Source organism: Leptonychotes weddellii, chromosome X (genome assembly GCF_054177405.1).
Source record: "Leptonychotes weddellii isolate Sample4059 chromosome X, ASM5417740v2, whole genome shotgun sequence".
Classification (NCBI taxonomy): domain Eukaryota; kingdom Metazoa; phylum Chordata; class Mammalia; order Carnivora; family Phocidae; genus Leptonychotes; species Leptonychotes weddellii.
The window spans coordinates 32,779,967-32,805,120 of NC_138385.1; the positions used below are offsets into that span (position 1 = coordinate 32,779,967).

The 25,154-nt window shown below is 41.8% G+C and overlaps 1 protein-coding gene across 14 annotated transcripts in view; it reads right to left on the reverse strand.

Annotated features, from left to right (window-relative positions):
- The window catches only part of TMEM164 (transmembrane protein 164), a 162,178-nt gene that overhangs the window by 72,986 nt on the left and 64,038 nt on the right, over nt 1-25,154 (reverse strand). For all 14 annotated transcript variants that reach the window (XM_081808422.1, XM_081808423.1, XM_081808419.1 and 11 more), the window contains one exon: nt 12,064-12,130. In XM_081808422.1, coding sequence (XP_081664548.1) covers nt 12,064-12,130 — 67 coding nt within the window. The remainder of the gene's footprint in view (nt 1-12,063; nt 12,131-25,154) is intronic.

Here is a 25,154-nt window from a genome sequence, read left to right on the forward strand (position 1 = left end):
ACAGACTGGAGGGCTTAATATTGTTAAGAGAGCAATACTCTTCAAACTGATCTACATTTAATGCTACCCCTCTGACTGCTTTGCAGAAATTGACAAGATGATCCTGAAATTCATATGGAAATGCAGGGCACCAGAATGGCCAAAATAATCTTGAAAAAGACAAACAAATCTGGAGGACTCACACTTTCCAGTTTCAAAGCTTTCTACAAAGCTACAATAATCAAGACAGTGTGGTGCTGGCATAAGGAGAGACATAACATCAATGGGATAGAATTGATGGCCCAGAAATAAACCCTTACTTTTATTTTTGAATGAGTTTTGACAAGCGTTCCAAGACATTTCAACAAATGGTGCCAGGACAACTAGATATCCATATGCGAAAGAATGAATTTGGACCCCTTCCTCACACTACTTATAAAAATTAACTTGAAATGGATCACAGACCTAAATGTAAGAGCTAATGCCATGAAACTCTGATGAGAAAACAGTCATAAAACTTCATGGCTGTGGACTAGGCAATAGTTTCTTAGGATACCAAAATTGCAAGCAGCCAAGGAAAAATTAGAGATTTGACTTCATCAGAGTTTAAAGATTCTGTGCTTCAAAGGATTACCATAAATAAAATGCAAAGACAACCCACAGAATGGAAGAATATATTTCAAATTGCATATCTGATAAGAGTCTAGTATCCAAAATATATAAAAACTGTCAAAACAATAAAAAACAAATAACCCAACAAAAAATGGGAAAGAATTTGAAAAGACATTTCCTGAGAGAAGACATACAAGTGGCCAATAAGTACATGATAAGGTGTTCAACATCATTCATCATCAGGGAAATGCAAATCAAATCTACAGTGAGACATCACTTCACACTCACTAGGATGGTTATAATAAAAAAGGTCCAACAATACAAAGTGTTGGTGAGAATGCAGAGAAACTGGAACCCTCGTACACTGCTGGTAGGAATATAAAACTGTATAGCCACTTTGGAGAACAATCTGGCAGCTCCTCAAAAGGTTAAAAAACAGAGTTACCATATAATCCAGCAATTCCACTTCTAGATATCTACCCAAAAGTTAACATTCAAACAGATACTTTTACAAGAATGTTCACCGTGGCATTATTCACAATGGCCAAAAGGTGGAAACAACCTAAATGGCCATCAGTGGATAAATGAATAAACAAAATGTGGTATATCATACAAGGGAATATTATTCACCCATAAAAAAAGAATGAAGTACTGATACATGCAACAACAACAATGGATGAACTTGAAACTTTATGTTGAACGAAAGAAGTCATTCAGAAAAGGCCACATATTATATGATTTCAATTAAATGAAATGTCCAGAATAGGCAAATCCATAGACAGAAAGTTGATTAACAGTGGCAAGATCCTGGAGAGGGGAGAATAGAGAGACACCACGAATGGGTACTGGGGGCCCAGGGCAGCTGCCCCAAGATATGCCACGGTGGCATGATTATTTTAAGTTAAAGTTACTTAAGAAACAGCCAGTGCAAGAAAACACTGATGTTCCGCCTTTTGTCTCCAGAAAGCAGGAAATACAGCTTCCATGTGAAAGCTACCTTCCCTGCACCAGAAAGTAGAGAGACTTCCTTATCAGCAAAGGCAATGAATCCAGGGCCAAAGAAGCCTCTATAAACACATCTTATTACTTTTAGTAATTTACTACCCCAGCCCAAATTCTGTTTAGAATTCCTTACAAATTAAAGCTCTCAAACTTAAGTTTTCTTTGTCTTGTCAGTTCCTCTTAAATTTATTGTTTCTTTGTCTAAAAAGTATAAAAGCTGCCTCTTGGTCACTGCTTAGGTCCCATATTTATGGGACCTCTCTAAGTACAAAGGAATTTTTTTCTCCTGTTAATCGTCTTGTGTTAATTTAATTCTTAGACCAGCCAGAAGAATATTGAAGGGTAGAGGAAAATGTTTCCTTATTAACAGGTATACAATGCTGCTTTGGGGGATGATGACAATGTTCTAAAATTAAATATAGTGGTGATGATTGCACAACTCTGAGGATACACTAAAAACATTGAATTGTACATTTTAAAAGGACAGATTTATGGTATGTGAATTACATCCTCAGTAAACCCCCCTAAAAAAAGTGACTGAAGGGAGAGCTAACAAGGCAAGTACTCATTTGTGTAGTGCTTTTAACTTTCCAAAGCTCTTTGCTATCTCTTTGTTATCTTTTGCTATCGGTTATCTCTTCTTTATAACCTATCTGTGAGGTAGAGAGAGCAGATATTACTAATCCCATTTGACAAATGAGGAAATGGGAAGCTCGATGAAGTGACATTACCTCGTTCAAAGCGCCAAGTGCCACTCAGCAGCAGGTTGGGACTGGAACAGGATGCACAGCAGAGCTGCACATCGGAATTACCTGGGGTGCTTTCTGAAAATGGGTATGTTTTTAAATTGGCTCTGGTGTTTCTAACTATGCAGCCGGGGTTAAGAACAACTGGTCCCCAGGAGCACCTGGGTGGCTCAGTCGCTTAAGTGTCTGCCTTCGACTCAGGTCATGATCCCGGGGTCCTGGGATTGAGCCCTGCATCAGGCTCCCTGCTCAGCAGGGGGTCTGCTTCTCCCTCTTCCTCTACCCCTCCCCCCAACTTGTGGCCTCGCTCACTCTCCCTCTCAAATAAATAAAATTTAAAAACATAAGAACAACTGGTCCACAGACTGGAGAGAGTGATATCACCCACCAGATAAGGCTTTTATTGCATAAAGATATACTGCTTGGGGTTAATGGCTCAAGGTTGGATGAAAAGCATCGGTTACAACTGCTGGAGGCTGGCCCTTCTAATCTCATTTTAAGAAAATGAAACAAAGGCAGAGAACCAACAAGCCCTGGAGGCAAAAAGGCTACTGCCTGGTATTCTCGCTCACTGCTGCCCCTCCCTCCATGGGCTGAAGGGCTTGGGCCTCACTGGCAAACCCAAAGGTCTGGACATTTTCTTCAAATGAGAAGAAAAACCAGGAGGGGGCCTAATTCACCTGTCAGAATGGAGGAGAGCGAGCTGGCCAGTTCTCAAAGCAAACAGGCTGTCTTTGAAACAAATGCAACAAACAAAGGTGCTGTTAGTGTGGAAAAGGAAGCCTGCCAGGGAATTTTAATCTTGCTCAGCATGGCTAATTCAGAAACAAAGCCCCCTTTACTTCACCATCACCCAACAGCTTAAGGGGCAGGGGGCAAAGTACTGTGGAGGAACATCACAAAAAGCACATGCCCATAGGAACGCCCCTCGATTTCTAAGATAACATTGGGAACAGCAGTAACAGCAACAGCATTTGACGCTATGTGCCAGGCACTCCTCGAAGTGCTTACCACACATTATCTCCATTCACCTGGGCACCAATTTATAGATAAGAAAATTTTTTTTCGGGGCGCCTGGGTGGCTCAGTCGTTAAGCGTCTGCCTTCGGCTCAGGTCATGATCCCAGGGTCCTGGGATCGAGCCCCTCATCGGGCTCCCTGCTCCGCGGGAAGCCTGTTTCTCCCTCTCCCTCTCCCCCTGCTTGTGATCCTGCTCTCACTGTGTCTCTCTCTGTCAAATAAATAAATAAAATCTTTAAAAAAAAAAAAAAAAGAAAATTTTTTTTCATTATGAACGGGTATTACTTTTGTAAATAAAACATTTATACATTTGTAAAGACAAAGGCACAAAAATTTCATGCTTTTTGTTGTTGTTGTTTTTTAAATGTATTGAAAAGGGGCGCCTGGGTGGCTCAGTCGGTTAGGCGTCTGCCTTTGGCTCAGGTCATGATCTCAAGGTCCTGGGATTGAACCCCGTGTCTGGCTCCCTGCTCAGCGGAGAGTCTGCTTCTCTCTCTCTCTCTCTGCTCCTCCCCCTGCTCATTCTCTCACTCTTTCTCTCAAATAAGTAAATAAAATCTTAAAATAAAATGTACTGAAATATAACCACCTTTGCATTGGTGGTGATTTTTATTTTTCACTTATACTTTTCTGTATTTCACAAATTTTCACCCATAAACATGTCTTTTGTTGTAATCAGGAAAACATCATTATTTTAAGTGGTTAAAAAAATAATTCACCTGGGAAAAATGTCATCTATCATCCCTCTGTCTTCACTCTCAAGATCTCAGGACATGTGTGAGAGGGATCCCTGGGATTTCCCTGAGCAAGACAGGTTTAGATTGCTGACTAATTCATTTATTCTATCTGTGGATACTTACCATATACTAGGTACAAGGTCTTACAGGGGGTAGACACCACAAAAGACTCTATCCTTGCCCACAAAGACTAGTTATGATGTAGTGCTGGGAACCCAGAGGACTGGCTGAATATACAGTCCAACCGAACTATGGAGTGCTAAGCAGCCATCAAAAAAGAATGAGTTACGTCCATTATCTGCAAAGATTACTGATTACCTACTGTTAGGTTAAAGGAAAATATACTGGAGCAATGTTTACAGTCTAATGCCTATTATGAGCAAAGGAAAAATGTAGAGATATACACAAGCCTTTATCACAACTTACCCCTGGGGGGGCAGGATTGAACATTGGTGGGTAAAATAATTAGCTTTCTCTTTATATTCCTACCGGTTTTTCAATGAGCATATCCTATTTTTATTTTAAAAAAATCCTAAAAGTATAATCAATCCCCCAAATCTCTAATGGGTATTGTGTAAAATTTACCACAAAGAGTTGATTTGGCTCAATACTTGAAAATCAATTTAAGTAATTAGGAGAGAGGAGGAAGTCCATGAGCTTTGTATCAGAAGGACCAAAACTCTCAGGCCAGGTCTGTCTCTGTGTCCCTATACAAGCTACTTAAAACTTGGGAGGGCTCTGGGCAGATGGTTGGGCGTCTGCCTTCGGCTTGGGTCCTGATCTCCGGGTCCTGGGATCAAGCCCCACGTCAGGCTCCAGGTTGGCTCAGCGGGGAGACTGCTTCTCCCTCTCCCTCTGCCTCTCCCCCTGCTTGTGTGCTCTCTGTCTCTCTCTCTCAAGTGAATGAATAAAATCTTTAAAAGAAAAAAAAAACTTCGGAAGGCTCAATCTATAAAACGGTTATGCCAATTCCACCTCACAGGATTTTTGTGAGGATCCCAGACTAATAACTAACAGCTAACACTGACTGAGCACTTCCTGTTTGCCAGGTGCTGGGCTGCATGCTTTACCCATATTAATGACTTAATCCTCAGGATAGCTTTAAGAGGTAAGCACTACTATCACCTTCATTTTATAGATGGGAGAACTGTGGTCCATGGAAGTTAAGTAACTTGGCCAAGTTCCCTCCCTCTCCCTCTCTCATTCCCTCTCTCTTTTTCACATGTGCGTGCACACACACACAGGAGTAGCACAGCCAGGATATGAACCTGCATCCATACCCTTGCTCCTGACATCCATATTCTTTTTTTTTTTTAAGATTTTAAAATTTACTTACTTTTCAGAGAGAGCACACAAGCAGGTGGAGTGGCAGAAAGAGGGGGGAAAAGCAGGCTCCCCACTGAGCAAGGAGCCCGATTCGGGGCTCGATCCCAGGACTCTGGGATCATGACCTGAGCCGGAGGCAGATGCCTAACTGACTGAGCCACCCAGGCGCCCCGCCCCCAGACATCCGTATTCTTAATACAGTAGGGTGAGATATTTGTGCAAGAGCTTTTCTGGTTGTGAAGTCACATCCGCCTGTAACGAATTCTTTTTTTTTTTTTTTTAAGATTTTATTTATTTGTCAGAGAGAGAGAGTGAGAGAGAGACGCAGGCTCCCTGCTGAGCAAGGAGCCCGATGCGGGACTCGTCCTGGGATCATGACCTGAGCCAAAGGCAGACGCTTAACTGACTGAACCACCCAGGCATCCCCACCTGTAAAGAATTCTTATCGGTAGAGGTGGGAAGGATAAGAAATGCACAGGAATCTAAACACGATGATAAAGGGTGAAAAGACGTAACAGAAGCAGGGTTGTGGATATCTTCTGATGGCCTTCAAATAAGTGACAATGTCTACACATACCACCAGAATTATGATTCTCCATCCTGCTCCTCAGAATCTCAGTGATGAGTGTGCGGTGATGAATGTGCGGGATCCTACCCCCATGCCCCGGCCATGGCACTCCCTTAGTTGAACAGCTTTGCTTGTCTGCAACGGCATGCATAGTCTAATCACCCTTCGAGGCTCAGCTGGAGCTTTATTTCTCTCTGAAGACTTTTTGGACCACTTAATCCACTGGTCTCTCCAGGAGACAGTGTATTAGAGTGCAGGGTGCATGAGTTTAGCTGTAGCATTTTAGAAACCATGTAACTCAGGCGCCTGGGTGGCTCAGTTGGTTAAGCGACTGCCTTCGGCTCAGGTCATGATCCTGGGGTCTGTTTCTCCCTCTGACCCTCCCCCCTCTCATGCTCTCTCTCTCTCTCATTCTCTCTCAAATAAATAAATAAAATCTTAAAAAAAAAAAGAAACCATGTGACGCTGAGCAAATCATTCAACCTCTCTAAACCCCAATTTCGTCATAGGTAAAATGGGGTTCTTGTGCAAGTTAAATGATAACATATGTAAATTACCTGACACACAGTAGGCTCCTGATAAATGCTAACATTAATCCTCTTCCCGTCTCAGTACTTGGAACGACTGCAATTTAGCAATTAAGCCTGAATTGCCTTGCGATATACATTTTTCATGATTCAATTCTAATGCTGCCATAATTTATGCCTTATCTTTCTAACTAAACTGCAAGTTCCTAGAGAGCCAGGAATACACCCTGGCTGTTTCTGCAGCACACAGCACAATATGTCATACCAAAGCATGCTCAATAAAAGTCTGGGTGGACTGTTTGATTGGGATAGATTCATGGAGGATGGAAGATTCTCCAAGATTAACCTTAAAATAAAGGTGGTGATTAGACATATTCTAGAATAGTCCCTAGCATTTGGTTTAGTTTGGCCCAGGAACACCAGACTCTTCACATCCGAGGCACAATTTTGCCCACATCGATTCTCCAGAAAGCGAAGGCCTCTTCTGAAACCAAGCTTTTCATAATTTAAGTACTCTCAGGAAAGCAAAGGGATATTCTGTCCCTAGCTGAGGTCCAAAATCCAAACTATAAGTTTTTTAAATAGCTCAATTTGCCAGTCACAGAAATAACTTTTCTAGGTCAATTAGCACATTTCAATGTGCCAGTTAGCAAAGAGTAAGTTTCTCAAGCCTATTTGCCTTGGTGAAAGCAAAGTTTTCCAAGAGGCACACATGGGGACGAGGTGCACCTTGAGAACATTAAGATAACGACTGTGAAAGCTGGGGAGCTGCCCCAGTAATGAAAATATCATTACTAACCCCTTCCGCTCGGTCTCAGAGTTAGGGACATCCAAGAGAACCATCTGACAGTACAGGAGCCGAGCAAACGGGCAAGAATGGGAAAGGAGGGGGGAAAGAACTACCATGAGAGATCAACAGGGTTGCACAATAATGGGCAATTTTGATAATGAGATAATAATAAACACAAGGCTTTGGGCCTTGAAGAAGAAAGGAGTTTGATGAAAAGAATCATTACCATTCTTCTTATTATTATTCTCATAGAAGACAGATGGCTGCAACCACAAATATAGGCCGGGCTAGAGTCTTCAGTCTGGGAAGGGGGCTGATATGGTGTTTTAAGTTTGTTTTCTGTCTCCACTCTCCCTTGCTCAGAACACTCTGCATTCAGAAGGAACTCTCATTGGCATTTGAAGAGAAAAGGTACAGGGCTGGGGATGCAGCTTATGCCCAGGGCCTCAGTCTTGAGGACCAGATCAACCTGGCAAGGTAAGAGATGGAACTGAAAATCTAATATGTAACCCAGGTTCCATGGGCAACCTACTTAGCTCCCACCTCTTGGCTTTTACTTTCCAGAAAGTGTTTTGGCCTGGAAGAGATATATTTTGCTAAGTCACAGGCAATGGATAAGGAACCCAGCCTCACCACCAGCCCCAAAGCCAATGGCTATAACAAGGAGCTCATAAACTAGGCAGCATATCGATTCATCAAGCCATGGGCTACTGTCAGCTTGGGTGAGGGACCTTAACATGGGCTCCACGGATGGGCTAGGGGTCAGTGGTGGCGGGGGGGGCGGGGAGTGGAGACAGCAGGTGACAGTCTCCTGGAATTATCTGCAAAATTGTGTTTGTGCATTTATCTGGGAAGAGACTCTACAGTCTTCTTCAGCTTCTCAAAGAAACCTATGACCCAACTCTTTTAGATGGACAGAAGCTAAGAAGCATCTCCAGCATCTGGATTCACCAGCTTTCAAACTCGCCCTGAACGCCAGTCATAGAATAGGAAAAGAGCTCTGAAGTCTGAGTCAGGAGAGCTGGATTTTAGGGGCACCCACCTTGGCTTCTAAGGACCCCATCTAGAAGATGAGATGAGATCAGACAAGCTTTTAGCTCCCTGCTAATCTAATAATCAATAGTTCCATGATGCATTTTCTCTCCTTCCCTCCAAGGAGCAAAAGCAAAATCGCCCTTAAGACACTTCATCTGAAGCCGGAAACAGACCTTCTCCATAATCCTGGCAGCAAAGACCATTTCCTTGTAATATGAGCCACTGAAATACATGTTCCTTCCTCCAAGGTATCAGCTGCTAGGATAGAGAGCCAGGAGAAACTGGGACCCGGGCATTCCCTAGCTGGTCTGCAAATCCCAGGGCCAGTAAGTCACAGGACAGAGCACAGCAAATGGAAATGCACTGATGACCCCAAATCCTTTAGCTGACAGTGGCAATTTCCTGAAACTCCCTCCTTCTCTGTCCTTGTACATGTGAGTATACGTGTGACTGTGTTACTGACATACACACCAGCTCATTTTCTTTTCCTTGCTTCCATATTACTACTCAGAAAAACAACAAAAGAAGATTAAAAATATAAAGGGTCGAGAAGAAAGAGCACAGAGAAGTCAAAAGCTAAGTTCCAACCTAATTGGATCATCAGGCTTAAGATAGAGTTGCCTGTCTTCCTGTGTCTTGTTGTTGTTTTTTTTATAAAAAGATTTTATTTATTTATTTGACAGAGAGAGACACAGCGAGACAGGGAACACAATCAGGGGGAGTGGGAGAGGGAGAAGCAGGCTTCCCGCCGAGCAGGGAGCCCGATGCGGGGCTCAATCCCACGACCCTGGGATCATGACCCAAGCCAAAGGCAGCCGCCCAACGACTGAGCCACCCAGGCACCCCTTCCTGTGTCTTGTTTTAAGTCAGTCTGAGCTCAACTAAGGGGTTGCAAAGCAAAAAGTCCTAATGCCAGAGGTAGCCCAGGAGGGGTCCCAACCATTTAAAATAAGCAAGCCAAACCCAGTTGACAAGACACATGCAAATGGAGCCATCACCCTGAGCTTGTCTCAGCTTCATTTTAGAAAAAAGGGCACCAAGATTATTTACCAGACTGATTGGAATCACTCATTAAGCTCATCAAAGAAGTTTCAGTGTTAAGGAAAGTTTCTTGAACATTCCTGATGAGCTGGCTGGCTACAACTTGATATGAATTCAGAAAGTATTAGGTGTTATAGCAACTATAATAGCAAATCTGCCGTGAGAAAGGGGAAGAAGGGGAGAGGAAGAAAGAGAAGGAAAGAAGGGAGGGAGGGAGGGAGAGAGGGGAGGAGAGAGAAACATTGTTTTTTGTACAGAGTAGAAAGCTGTTAGGGGCTGAATTATGTCCCCACCAAAATTCTTATGTTGAAGGCCTGATCTCAGAATGTGACTATATTTGGAAATACCTCCTTTAAAGAACTAAGTTAAAAGGAGGCCATTAGGTGGGCCCTAATCCAATCTGACCAATGTCCTTACAAGAGGAAATTTGGACACACAGAGAGGCACTAGGGATGTGCATGCAGAGAGAAAAGACCATGTGAAAAGGCATCAAGATGGCGGCCATCCGCAAGCCAAGGAGAGAGGCTTCAGAGAAAACCAACCCTGCCGGCACTTTGATCTTGGGGATAATTATCAGTGCCTTGCCTCAGAAGTTTATTGTGAGGATCAAATACATTAGCCCACATAGAGCACTTAGAACAGTACCGGGCGCACAGTAAATACTCCGGAAGTGTCAGCAGGCCTAGTGCAGAAATGCTGCTGTGGTGTATTTATTCATACGCTTATTCATACGCTTGTAGATAGACTGTCGGACCTCCTGGGAGGTGGGGGGAATGCCAGGGTGGGAGAGGGCAGGCAATATTGTCCCGGTCACAAGAGGCCGGGCACACTCGGTTCAGGGGTTCTGCCGGGGCCTCAAATTCTGCCTTTCTAACAGGCAGCACCCTCGTGATGCTGGTCCTCAGACCTCACCTGGAGTCCCACACTTGGAGTAATTTGGAATTACGATCACCCAGGATGCTGATTCTCCAAGAGGGGTCCGAGGACCCCAGCAGTCGACATTACTTAGGGACTTATTACCAATGCTCATTTCCTGGTGTCATCCCAGATCCTCTTTTTTTTTTTTTTTTAAGATTTTATTTCTTTATTTTGAGACAGAGAGAATGAGAGACAGAGAGCATGAGAGGGAGGAGGGTCAGAGGGAGAAGCAGACTCCCTGCCGAGCAGGGAGCCCGATGCGGGACTCGATCCCAGGACTCCAGGATCATGACCTGAGCCGAAGGCAGTCGCCCAACCAACTGAGCCACCCAGGCGCCCCTCATCCCAGATCCTCTTAATCTGACCTTCTGGGGATGAGGTCCAGCAAGCCTTATTTCTTAGCCATTTCCTTGGGTGAACTGCTATGGACAGACATTAAGTCAGAGCCACTGCACAAAATCGGTGGTCCTCAATTGCAGCTCCACATTAGAAACACTTTTTAAAAACACTATGCCCACCTAGGCTGTGTCACAGATCAAGAGTTCAGACACTCCAAGGGAGGGGCCAGGGTGTCAGTCATTTTGGTTGGTTGGTTTTCCATTGTTGTTGTTCATCATTTTCTGTTTTGTTTTGTTTTGTTTTTTTAAGTACCTCTAGGTGAGGCTGGAGCAAAATTTTAAGCCTGGGTTCAAAATCACTGCTTTAGATGAATGCATTTTCTTTTAATTTCTATTGATGTACAATAGGCACCGAGAAACATACAATGATCATAGGGGTATACATGAGTACTTGTGGGGAGGGTGTGACTAAATCCTTGGAGAGAGTGAAGTATTGCTGCACGTATAGGATCTAGAGGCTTCTCCATTCCTAACTCTGCCACTTGGACCTCGTGTGACTCCCTGAACGTCAGTGTCTTCCTCTGTAACGAGAGGCCATAATGCTTGCCCTTATCTACGTCACACAGCTGTCATGTGAAAAGACCTTGTAAACTATAAAATGCTATCCAAAGAGGAAGGATTATCATTTTGAGATTTAAACTATGATCTTGAATGCATGAGGCAAATTTAAGTCATGAAAATAGAAAGCAGTAGGAAGGATTTTACAGGTGATTTCTTTTCCTGTGCTTTCTAACATGGCCGGCTAATCCCTCCACAGTGCCACATGAGGGAGTCTGAGGACAGGGCCCTGCCACCTCAGCCCTATAGCTCCTTCTTCTCTCTATGCTCGTTTAACACCCAGCCCCCTGCTACAGTGGGAGTCTACTGGCTAGCCACTGGGTATGGGGTGGCTCAGACCGCCCTATGGGTTTGGGTAAATGGGGGAAAGAAACTATTTCTTGCTCAATGGGGCCCTTGGCAAAGCAGACAGGCTTTGAGGCTCCCCATCAGATTATTCTGGGCCAATGTGGCTGAATCCAAACGAGAGCCCCTCAGAACACCTGGAAACCTCTAATAAATGAGGCTCCCTGCCCCCCCTTCTCTCCGCCAAACCTCTCAAGAGCTCCTTTAGGCTTTTGTGGTCTCTCCTGGTTCTGGCCTGAACTCTTAATGCAGCCCAGAGTTCCATCAGATACTCCCACCCTTACCTATCAAGCTCCCCTGCGTCCAAGAAGGGCGATGTCAAACCGCAATATGAAATATGTACATATTTTAAAGCTCACATGGGTACGTGAGCGCAGGATGAGGGCAAGCGCTGGATACTGAAGGAGTGAGCAAATAACTGGTTTGTACGTTGGCAGCACGTTCTTACAAGAGGCAACTTACCAGCCGGGTATTCACCACAGGAAACAGCAGAGCTAGAAGCGCTCCATTCAGCATGTGCATCTGGAGCCTGGAGGGGGAGAAAAGGAAAAAGAAAAAAAAAAAAAAGATAAAGTCCAGGTCACACTCAGACTCTGTTGCACGGGCAGGCAAAAATGTGTCAAGTCATGCCCTGCCCTACGGGAGGCCACGTAAACAAGTGGCTCTCTGTGTAAAATGGCACTGGAGTTGGCACGCGCGCAGAGTCCATTTAAAGCAGCATATTCCGCACTAATGAAATGTTCTGACCGCTGCCTCAAAAATCCCCCAGATGCTCCCTGAACACACTTTGGCTATGACACTTGATTACATAATGAGCTCCGTGCTCCCTAAACGTCCAGTCGGTCCCCATCAGCAGCGTCGGCCGCCACAGCTCAGGCAACAGTTGAAAAGAGGGGCTCCGCCAAGCGAGTGCCCTGTGATTAGAGCACTGGGGTACCTGTTTCGTGTGACATGGCTGTTTATTTACACACCCATGTCCGATCCTTTCGCCCAAATAGCGGCCTAGGCGTGAAAAGGCGAGTCAAACCAGCCAGCCGACTGCAGTGTTTTGTCAACTGCGTTCCCCGACTTTCTTAGAAAAGTCTTCAGGCTTGCTTTGATCGATTTTACAGATTGGATTTTGTGACTTAAAGGCAAAACAAAAAAGGAAAAGGGCGGGGGGAGGAAGGAGAAGAAGAAAACCACTGGTCTCCAGCATCGGGTAATAATCATTTCCTAATACCAGACTTGTTGAAGCATATGCTAGAAACCCTTTGTAAGTCAAGAACAACCAGGTCAGGAACCAACTCTGCCTGAGAGAGTGCTGAGGGTGGACTTCAGCAGCTTCTTTCATCATTCGAGGCAAATGGTCCTTTACAACTGAGGGAGAAGAAAAGAATGACACACGGACTTCCTCGTGAAGAAAAGCAGATTTGATGGGTCAGGTACAACCAGTGCTGAGTCGACTCTCTCTCTCTCTCTCTCTCTCTCTCTCTCTCACGCACACACTCACACACATTCACACAGCACCCCTGAGATACCAGGATTTTTCCCATGCTCGAAAGGGGAAAGCAGCCCATACTTTTTGTTTTTGTTTTTTTTAAGATTTTATTTACTTATTTGAGAGAAAGAGAGAGGGAGAGAGAGTGTGCACGCACAAGCAGGGGGGAGGGGCAGAGGGAGAGGGAGAAGCAGACTCGCCACCGGAAGCCCAGTGCGGAACTCAATCCCAGGACCCTGGGATCATGACCTGAAGCCAAGGCAGACACTTAACCAACCGAGCTACCCAGGCGCCCTTTGAAGGCCCTCAAGAACTCTAGGTATTCTCTCAAAGCTCAGAGATGTGTGCCTAAGACGGAGAGACATTACAAGGAGACCCATGAGAACAGCACAGAAGCCCCAAGGATGGTTTTCACTTCCCGCAGTCTGTTTATTACTGTTGCTCGTTTCTACCAATGCCACAAGGATGATGATAACGTGCACTTAACATAATCTGGGCAAGTTATCTAATTAACTGCTTTACATAAATTCTCTCGCTTAATTTTTACAGCAATCTTCTGAGACAGGTACAATTACTTTTCCCATTTGTTGACGAGGAAACCAAGTTCATTCAGAGAAGCAAAGTGGCCTGGTTCATGTCACACATAAGATAGAAGAGCCAAGATTCAAGCCCAGGTTTATCTAACTTGAGACCCCAAACTCTTATATCCCTCTCGCTGCTTGATACCAGAGCCCCACCCCCACCCCCACCCCCGCCACCCTCCCTCACAAATGTGACCTCAGGTGGAGAGTCAGAGAGGCTCCTGTTTCCTCCCTTTGGGTTTCAGGGGTCTTTCTACCATCTTATCCATCCCCTGGCCTAGGCGTAATACACTTTCAGAGGGGTGACCAAGGGGAGAATGCTCTGAGGCCACGCCAAGCAATCACGGTCCTCCAGCACCAATGTGATGTCACTCCGGCCTCCCAGGGCTGGCCAGGTTACCATGCTTTTACAACAGGGTCATTCCAGGGGGCACTCTGTGCTCTGAGAACTGATTGCTGAAGACTCTTCACTCAAGCCTCAAGTGCCTAGAGCAGGGGTCATTAATGGCCACTCCAGGCCCGGCCTAACTCTATCCCTGGGCCTGCCTAAGGGAGGCCCTGGGCATAAACAGTCTTGTTTAGCCACAGCCTAAACATTCACCCTGGGAGAGGGAAACATCACATTAATAGTCCCGGTAAAGCTGGACTCCAGTGCCAGGCTTTGCCACTGGCCCTAAAAGAATGCTGGCATTTATACAAAGCCAATTAGCTCTCTGGGCGCCAAAAGTTAAATCGTGAGGATGATGGAATTGATCCCAAGGGCCCATGAAAGGTCAGAAATAGAGAAGATAAAACCAATGTCAAGATTCAAAACAACGAAGAAATTCCCACATAAAGACAAGCCTGTTCTGGGTCCTCAAAATTCAGTTCTACAAGCTACATATATGCCAAAGCGTGGATTATCCCTAATATATAAAAAGGTCTTACACATCAATAATCACAAAAGCATTTAAACATGTATAGAGCATTTCTACATGCCAATCACTGGGTTAAGTAGTCAAATGCCTCATCTGATTTATCCCTCAGTTTTTATTATAATCTTTATCATCTTCTTTAATTTCACAGTTGAGAACATCAAAACACCGAGTGACTACATGACTTGCCACAAATCACAGAGCTAGGAAGAGTCGGAGGGAGAAGTCACACTCAGGTCTCGCCAAGTTTTGAGATCGTGTGTGTATGAGAGAGGAGAGAGAGAGTCAGTTAGACTGTAGGCCAGGTAGGAAAAGATTCTGGGCTGCCCATTGGGAGAGAGGGCCATGCCTAAGGGCAACAGAACCCCCTGGGTGTTTTGTGGCAAAGCTATCCCCCAATTATATACCTGCACTGCCCTCTATAGACCCTGAGCACAGCCCAACAGGTAAGTGACTGGCCATATGAAAGCCAAAGGCTTTTGTTTTCACTTTATATCCACCTCCAGCCTACCGCTCAGATTTCTATTGTGTATGGGAAATGGATAATGAGCCCCTAGAAAGTCCTGTGAGAGTTCCCTCATCCGTACAACGGGAACAACAGTACCCAATTTGTAGGATTGTTATATGGAGTTAATATGTATAAAGTGCTTAGAAGAGCACATGGTATATAGTAAGACTCACATATGTGTTTCATAAACAAATGGTGAAGAGTTCGCCTAAAGCTTCAAGATGCAAAGGGCGGGGAGGGGGAGAAAGGAAATCATGTGAGAGAGTTGAACGGTGAAACAAATTCGAAGTAAGGAAAGGAGTTCCATAGAGAGCAAAAGGACAAGACTGAAGGTCAGAACTGAGCAGCACAACTTGGGAGATGGACTCCTGCTCAGTTAGTCATACTTATAAATCTCCTTGACAGCTCAAAGCCTTGGCCATTACTATGGTCACAAATATTTTGTCAGCTTTTTTTGTTTTTGTGTAGGAGACCAAGCTGAATTAGCTTAGTTGGTAAGAAACTGGTGCAATATGGCAAATGTCACGGGTTTAATTCTCTTCCGGGTCAGTTCATGCCATTAAATTGAGTTCCACAAACATAAATCAATCCATTACTATGTGTCTAACATGGTTCCAGGTGCTGTAGGGAAAAGGTGATCAGTATAAGACATAGTATCTGCCCTCAAGAAAATAACATCTTACTGACAAGGCAAGAAATGAAATAATGAAAGGAAATGTAGTATAATGGTGAAGAATTCAGGGTTTGGCACAAACCTACACTCAAATTCCAGATCTACCACATTGTGGCTGAGTGACTCTGGACAAGTGACTTAAAATACGTGTGTCAGTTTCCTTAATCATAAAATGGGGCTAGTAACAGTACCTCGCTGAAAAGTTTGTTGAGAGAATTTAATGAGACCATGTAAACTGATCAACATAATGCTTAGGACATAGTAAGCACTCAATACATGGCAGCTACTATTATTCTCAATAAAGCAATGTAAATGAATATCACATTACTATTCATAACAACAAATGAAGCTACGAAAAATCTTCGTGAGATGACTTATATTTCAATTTAATGCACTTGATTACAACCAAGAACCTAAAAGTATGGAACAGATGGCAAGTTCTATAAGTGACTGGAAAGGCAGATTTAGAGAGGAATTCTCAAAGGGAATTATAAAATACTTTGAACTGGACAAAAATAAAAATACAACATATCAAAATGTGTCAGATGCTTATAACATACAAAATTTAGATATTAGAAAAAAAAAAAGAATCATCTCAACTCAGTCATCCAAGCTTCTGCCATAAAAATCCAGAAAACAAGAGCAAGATAAACCAAAAGCAAGCAGAAGGAATGAAACAATAATAGGAGCAATAATCATTAGAAGTAAAAACAAAAACAGAGAAAAATCAATGAAACTGAAAGCTTGCCTTTGAAAAAGTCAATACCACTGATAAACTTCCAGGAAGAATGACATGGACAAAAAGAGAGAAAACAGGACTTACCAACATCAGGAAGGAAAGCAGGGATATCACTACAGAGCACCCCCCCCACGCCCCCCAGGAACTAAAAGATAATAAGGAGAAACTAGTAACAATTCTATGCACAGAAATTTGACAACTTAGATAAAATGGAGAATTTCCCCTAAAACCACGAATTGCCAAAACTCCCCCAAGATGAAACTGATAACCTGAACAGTCCTATTAAAGAAATATAAAACAGACTATTATTCAGCCATAAAAAAGGAAATCTTGCCATCTGCAACAACATCGATGGCCCTTGAGAAATTACGCTAAGGGGAATAAGTCAGATGGAGAAAGACAAATGCCATACAATTTCGCTTATATGTGGAATATAAAAAACAAAAACAAACAAACAAAAACAGAGCTCACAGATACAGAGAACAGATTGGTGGTCACCAGAAGTGGAGAGTCAGGGTAGGCGAAATGGGTGAAGGTGGTCAAAAGGCACAAACTTCCAGTTATACAATAAGTAAGTGATGGGGGTGTAACATACAGCATGGTCACTATCGTTAATAATACTGTATTGTATATTTGAAAGTTGCTAAGAGAGCAGATCTTAAAAGTTATCGTCACAAAAAAATTGTAACTGTGTGGTGATGGATATTAACTAGATTTATTATGATGAATGTTTCAGAATATAAATATCAAATCATAATGTTATACACCTGAAACTAATATGTTACATGTCGAACATGTCATTTTAAAAAACTGAATTTGTAGTTCAAATCTTCTGAATAGGAAATCTCCAGACTCAACTGGTTTCCGTGACTAAGTCTACCAAATATTTATACAATCTTGTCCAGAAAATAAAACAGAAGGAAACATTTCTCAACTCATTTTATGAGGCTATTACCATGCAGATAACAAACCAGACAAATACAGTACAAAAAAAAGAAAGAAAACTAAAACTAAATGAATATCCCTCATGAACACAGACACAAAACTCTCAAAAAAAATTTTAGCAAATCTAATGTAGCAATATAAAAAGAATAAGACTCTGGGGGCACCTGGGTGGCTCAGTTGATTAAGCGTCCATGTCTTGATCTCAGCTCAGGTCTTGATCTCAGGGTCATGAGTTCAAGCCCTGAACTGGGCTCCACACATGTGGAGCCTAATTAAAAAAAAAAGAAAAAAAAGAATAATATTCTGTGACCAAGTGTTTTTTGTCCTGGTAATGAAAAGTTGATTCAGTGTTTGAAATTCAGTTAATAAATTCCACCAGATTAACAGTGTAAAGAATACAAAGTACATGATCATATCAACTGATACAGAAAAGACATTTGCCACAAATCAACATCTATTTATGATAAAAAAATACCAACAAATTAGGAAAAGTAGGGAACTTCCTCAACCTGATAAAGGACTTCTCAAATAATACTACACCCAACATCATAATTACTGGTGAAAACCTGAATGCTCCCCCTACTAACATCAGGAACAAGAGTGCCCACTCTCAAAATCAATAAGGCACCAAAAATAATAAAGACTGGAAAGGAAGAAATAAAACTGTCCCTATTTGCAAAGAACATGATTATATATGTAGAAAATCTCAAAGAGTCTACAAAAAAACTCCCAGAACTGATGCATGAATTTAGCAAGGTTGTAAGGTCAACACATAAACATCAGTAATATTTCTACATAATAACAGTACAAAATTAGAAACCAATTTTTAAAAATATTTTATTTATTTGAGAGAGAGAGAAAGAGAGAGCGAGCAAGCAGGGGGAGGGCAGAGGGAGAGAGAGATAATCTCCAGCAGACTCCGCACTGAGTGGAGAGCCTGACACAGGGCTCAATCCCAGGACCCCGAGATCATGACCTGAGCCGAAACCAAGAGTCGGACGCTTAACTGACTGAGCCACTCAGACACCCCTGGAAACCAATTTTTTTTAAAAAATACTATTTATAATATCTCCCCCCAAAACCAAAATACTTAAGTATAAGTCTAAGAAAATATGTACAGAATCTATATACTGAGAACTGTAAAAAGTTCACAAAAGGAATGAAAGAGGACCTAAAGAAATAGACATACCATGTTCAAAGACTGAAAGGCTTAACATAGCAAAGATGTCAATTCTCACCAAAATTATCTATAAATTCAATGTACTTCTGACCAAAATCCCAACAGGATATTTTGCATACAGATAAGCTGACTCTAAAATGTATATGGAAGGGTAAAGAAAGTAGAATAGCTAAAGTAATTTTGTAAAAGGAGAAGAAAGATGAAGGAATCACATTACCAGATTTTAAGGCTTACTATAAAGCTATAGCAACCAAAATAGTACAATACTGGCCAAGAAAAGACAACAATCAGTGAAACAGAATAGTCCAGAAATGGACCCAGAGTGATACAGTAATTTGATTTTTCGCAGTAGTGCAAAAGCAATTCAGTGAAGAAAAGCCATACCCTTTTCAATAAATGGTATCACAGTAATTTGACATAATATATAAAATAATGCATTTAACCTAAACCTCACAACTTACATAAAAGCTACATCATAAATCTAAACAGAAGATGTAGGGGCTCCCAGGTGGCTCAGTCAGTTAAATGCCTGCCTTCAGCTCAGGTCATGATCCCAGAGTCCCAGAATAGAGCCCTGCATCAGGCTCCCTGCTCAGTGGGGAGTCTGCTTTTCCCTCTCCCTCTCCTTCTGCTTCTCCCCCTGCTCATGCTCCCTCTCAAATAAATAAATACAATCTTTAAAAAAATCTTCAAAGAAAATGTAAAATTATAAAAGTTTTATAAGAAAACATAGCAGAAAATCTCCATGACCTTTAGTTAGGCAAGCAGTTCTTAAACATGACACCAAAAACACAAGACGTTCAAAAAATGATAAACTGAATTTAGTCAAAATTTAAAATTTCGCTGTGTCAGACACTTTGACAAAAATGACCACACAAACTATAGAATGGGAGAAAACATATGCAAATAACATACCCAACAAAGGACTTTTACCCAGAGTATATAAAGAATAGTCATACTCAATAGTAAGAAAACAAACAACCCAATAAAAAATGGGCTAGAAAATTTGAACAGACATTTCACCAAAAAGGATATATGGATGGCAAATAAGCACAGTGAAAGATGTTTCATATCATTAGGGAAATGCAAACTAAAACCACAATAAGATACAACTCCTCACCTGTAAGAATCACTAAAATAGAAATACTAACAATAGCAAATGTTAGAGAGACTGTAGAGAAATGGGAACTCTCATAATATATTGCTGGTGGAAATGTAAAAACAATTTGGAAAACAGTTTGGGAGCTTCTTCTAAAGTTTATAAAAAGCTTTAAAAGTTAAAAATACTCTTATCATTTGACCCAATTATCCTGCTGCTACCTATTTACCCTAGTTTAGTGAAAGCGTGTTTACACAAAAACCTTTACACAGATGTTCACAGCACCTCTAGCCAAAATCTGCAGTCAGCCCAGATGCCCTTCAAGGGGTGACTGGATGAACAAATTGTGGTATAGACATACCAATAAAATGTGGTATATACATACTCAGCAACAAAAATATGAATGAATTCATATAGACAAGAACTTGGATGACTCTTAAAGCTGTGTGAATAAAGCCAGTCTCAAAAGGTTACATACTACAGGATTCCATTTTGATGACATTCCCTAAACAATAAACCTATAGTGAAGGAGAACTAATCAGTGGTTGCTGGGGTTTAGGGATATGCTAAAAGAGACCTACCTGTAGGTTGAAATAAAAGGACACCAAACCATCACCTGAAGCCATATAAAGAAATAAAGATTGTGGTAAAGGTAAATACATGGGCAATTATAAAAGCTAGTATTATCTAAATAGTTTATAACTCCAACTTTCTGTTTTCTACATAATTTAAGAGATTAATATGTTTAAAAAAACCACAGTGTGTAAAAACTACTATTATAATTTGGGTTTGTAACTCCACATTTTGTTTTCTGCATAATTTAAGAGACTAATGCATTTGAAAATAATTACTTTATGTTTTGGGGCACACACTGCATAAAGACGTAATTTTGTGCCATCGATACCTGAAAGGGGTGGGGATGAAACTATAAAGGAGCAGCTTTTTGTATGTTATTTAAATTGAGCTCATATAAACTCAAAGTAAAATGCTATAACTTTAGGATATTAAATGTAATCCCCATGATAACCACAAAGAAAACAGTTAAAGAATATACACAAACAGAAATGATAAGGGAATTAAATTGTTAGACTACCGAAAAATCAACCAAACACAAAAGAAGACAGTAATGCAGGAAATGAGGGACAAAAAAAATTATACAGCATATGGAAAACAATTAGCAAAATTACAGAAGCCCCTCCTTATCAGTAATTACTTTAGATATAAACGGATTAAAACTGTCCAACAGTTTTTTCTAAAGGGACTCACTTTAGATTCAAAGACACAAACAGGTTGAAAGTGAAAGGATGGAAAAAGATATTCCATGCAAATGGTAACCAAATAAAGAGCAGGGGCAGCTATACTAATATTAGGCAAAACAGACTATAAATCAGAAGAGTTTACAACAGACAGAAGATATTATTTATTAATAAAACGTTCAATACCACAAAAAGATGTAACAATTATAAACATTTACATACTTAACAACAGACCATCAGCATATATAAAGCAAAAATGGGCAGATTCAAAGGGAGAAATAGACAGCTCTACAGTAATAGCTGGAGACTTCAACATTCCACTCTCAATAATAGAACAGCAGAGAGAAGAAAAGCAAGGAAATAAAGGGCCTTTAACCAGCAACAACAGAATTCATTCCTCTCAAGTGCCCATGGGACATTTTCTGGGATAGATCACATGTTAGGCCATAAGTTAAGTCTCAGTAGATTTAAAAAGGTAGATACCAGGCACCTGGGTTGCTTAGTCGGTTAAGCGTCTGCCTTCAGCTCAGGTCATGATCTCAGGGTCCTGGGATAGAGCCCCATGTCGGGCTCTGGGCTCAGCAGGGAGCCTGCTTCTCCCACTCCCTCTATCCCTCCCCCTGCTCATGCTCTCTCTCTCTCTCAAATAAATAAAATCTTTTTTTTTTTTAATTTAGAAAAGGTAGATATCATACAAAGTATCTGCTCTAACCACAACATGATGAGGTTAAAAATCAATAATGGAAGTAAAATGGGAAAATTCACAAATTTGTGAAAATTAAATAACACACTCTTAAACAACCAATGGATCAAAGAAGGAATCACATGGGACATTAGAAAATGAAATGCAAATCAAAATCCCAATTAGATACTATCTGACACTATTAGAATGGCTACTACCCAAAAAAAAAAAAAAAAAAAAAAAACCCACAGAAAATAACAAATATTGGCAAAGACGTGGAGAAATTGGAACTTTTTTTTTTTTTAAAGATTTTATTTATTCATTTGAGACACAGAGATACAGAGAGAGAGAGAGAGAGAAAGCATGAGCAGGGAGAGAGGCAGAGAGAGAGGGAGAGGCAGGCTCCTCACTGAGCCAGGAGCCCGATATGGGGCTCGATCCCAGGACCCTGAGATCATGACCTGAGCCGAAGGCAGACACTTAACCATCTGAGCCACCCAGGCGCCCCGAAATTGGAACTCTTATACACTCTTGGTGGGAATGTAAAACGGTACAGGAGCTGTGTAGAACAGTTTGGCAGTTCTTCAAAAAAATTAAAAATGAAATTACCATATGATCCAGCCATTCCACTTCTGGGTATATACCCAAAAGAATTGAAAGCAGGGTCTCTAAGGAACATTTGTACACCAATTTCATAGCAGCATCATTCACAACAGTGAAGAAGTGCAAGCAACTCATAGAACTGTATACCAAAACGTCAATTTTATAGTACGGTAATTAAATTTAAAAATACGTATGAAAAACAAAACACTGAACTCCCCCCGTTTCCACTTTGACAACCACAAAATAAATGGCCTGAGATTCTAAGAAGGCTTTTAAACAATGTTTCTTCACTCTAGTTCTCTAAATTAAACTTTTCTTACATACAGAAAAGTATAAAAAGAGTAAGAACCTCTGTGCCCACCATCCTACTTTGGTCAATTTGAACATTACGGATTCAGCTGAAGCCCTGTGGACCCCTCCTGAATGCTATCCATCCCCTCCACTCCCTAACCAGAGGAAACCTTTATTCAGAAATAGTGGGATTCCTTCCTATGACTATATAGATTTATTACATTTGTATGTATCCACAAACCATATACATACATTGTTGCTTCCTGATTATCCCATGAAATAAATGATATACTCTCTCTCTATCCTTCTGCAAATTACATTTTTCACTCGACACAGCTTGTCATGTTGATAGACACCAGGATCTACGCTCTTTCCCTTCAGCCATAAGCTACGTTGAGATTTATTTTCCATAACTTGTATTATACAAACAATCTATCTATTGCCACTAACCAGGGTCCTTCCACTCTGACCTCTTTTCCATCGGCCATTGGCCTGAGTGAGAGTGTGCACTGTTTTTTTTTTTTAAAGATTTTATTTATCCATTTGACAGAGAAAGAGACAGATCAGAAGCAGGGGGAGTGGGAGAGGGAGAAGCAAGCTTCCCGCCGAGCAGGGAGCCCGACGCGGGGCTCGATCCCAGGACCCTGGGATCATGACCCGAGCCGAAGGCAGACACTCAACCGACCAAGCCACCCAGGCGCCCTGAGCGTGCACTTTCTGCCCACCGTGTGAGGCTCTGCAGCATAATCCTGTTAGACAGCAGGAAATGCAGTCAGGATCTCACATTTTTTAACTCACATATCAGAAACCAGGACAAAAACTGCTGAACCTAGGTAGAGATCATGTAAGTGTTTGGTGTGCTGCCCTGATCCTTTCTGGACGTTTGAAATTTGTTCAGGATAAGAGCTGGAAAAGAAAAAAAAAAACAAGAAAAGAAACAAACAAGTATAACAAGAAAGTTTGACTGGTTTTGCCTGCGCGCACGAAGATAGAAGACTTTAGACTATTAAAGATAGAATACAGGACTGATTGTAACTGGTGGTTTCCCACCTGCTTTGCTCTAGACCAAAATGGGGCACACAACTGCAGAGGCCGCAGAACTTTCTTTTCCTGTGAAGTCCAGACAGTTGGCCAAAGCCCCGATGTGCAAGGCACTCCATGAATAAACGGGGCTCCTTATCTGAAAGCAGTCTGCATTCTGAAATTCTGCTTGTTTGAATGAAAACAGTTTTCATTCCCTGGGACCCTAATTCTAACAGCGAGGTGAGTACGTAAGATGGTGAAGCGTCAAGACAAAACTCAGGTTATGTATTTTTAACATTTACTGATTAGTCTGTTAGGATCCATGCTAAGAAATGAACATGGAGCAGCTCATCTAATTGTTACCACCACTTGAGGAAGCAGTTACTATTCATAACATTCTTTTACCAATGAGGAAATGGAGGCTTACACTGTCAGCCTTGCTCAGAAGACTTAAGAGGTGGCCAAACCACAACTATATAACCTAAGTCATCTACTTTCACAGCACCACATAAGGTTCCTTTAAAACAGTATTTGTCCATCAAACCACAGGTGGAACAACAGGGTGCTGTGTAAATACGTCACATTCTATTCATTTGAATGATCAGCTATCAAATACAATGCTGTCATTAGAAATCATGTGCCTTACGGAGGGCACTTGATGGAATGAGCACTGGGTGTGAGATGTAACTGAGGAGTCACTACACTCTAGCTCTGAAACTAATAATATACTCTATGTTAATTAATTGATTTTAAATTAACAACAACAACAAAAAAGAAATCATGTGCAGAAGAATACTTAATGACCTGGGGGAACAATCATGGTATATTAACTTTGGAGAGACTGCAAATCGTTATCTTTGGAGATGCCTAGAATAATCCCAAATTTGGTTTTTAAAAAATGGGTACAGGGGCACCTGGGTGGCTCGGTTGGTTAAGCGTCTGCCTTCGGCTCAGGTCATGATCCCAGGGTCTTGGGATGGAGCCCCGCATCGGGCTCCCTGCTCAGTGGGGAGCCTGTTTCTCCCTCTCCCCTGCTTGTGCTCTCTCTCTCTCTCACTCTCTCTCTGCCTCAAATAAATAAAATCTTAAAAAAAAATAAAAATAAATAAAAAATGGGTATGTACATGCAGAAGCCTGGGAGGACATTATACTCACATTATTACCAGAGGAATTATCAGGTACTCTCATTTTCCACATGGTTGCTTTCTGTAACGTTTAATGTTTTTCTTCCAGTGACGGCGGATGACTTTTATAAAAACAACATATTTCTATCTCTTCACTACCCACCGCACAGCACCTACGGATCTTGCCCAAACCTCATCTATTATGCTGTACTGCTTTTTTTTTTTTCCTGGAATTGCTTTTGCCTGATAATATAGCATCGTAGATATGCCACTTAGCTTCCGTAAGGACCTGGTGGGCTGACAAAGTAAAAAGAGGCCCCAAATGATTAGTCCCCATTCTTCTGCTGAATACTGCCTTCCATGCTTTCCCGGATGGGAAAAGTTACCTGTATCCCCAGCATTCCCTTTACCAGGAGATGATAAACATCCAAACACGTGTTTAAAGCCGAGCAGCC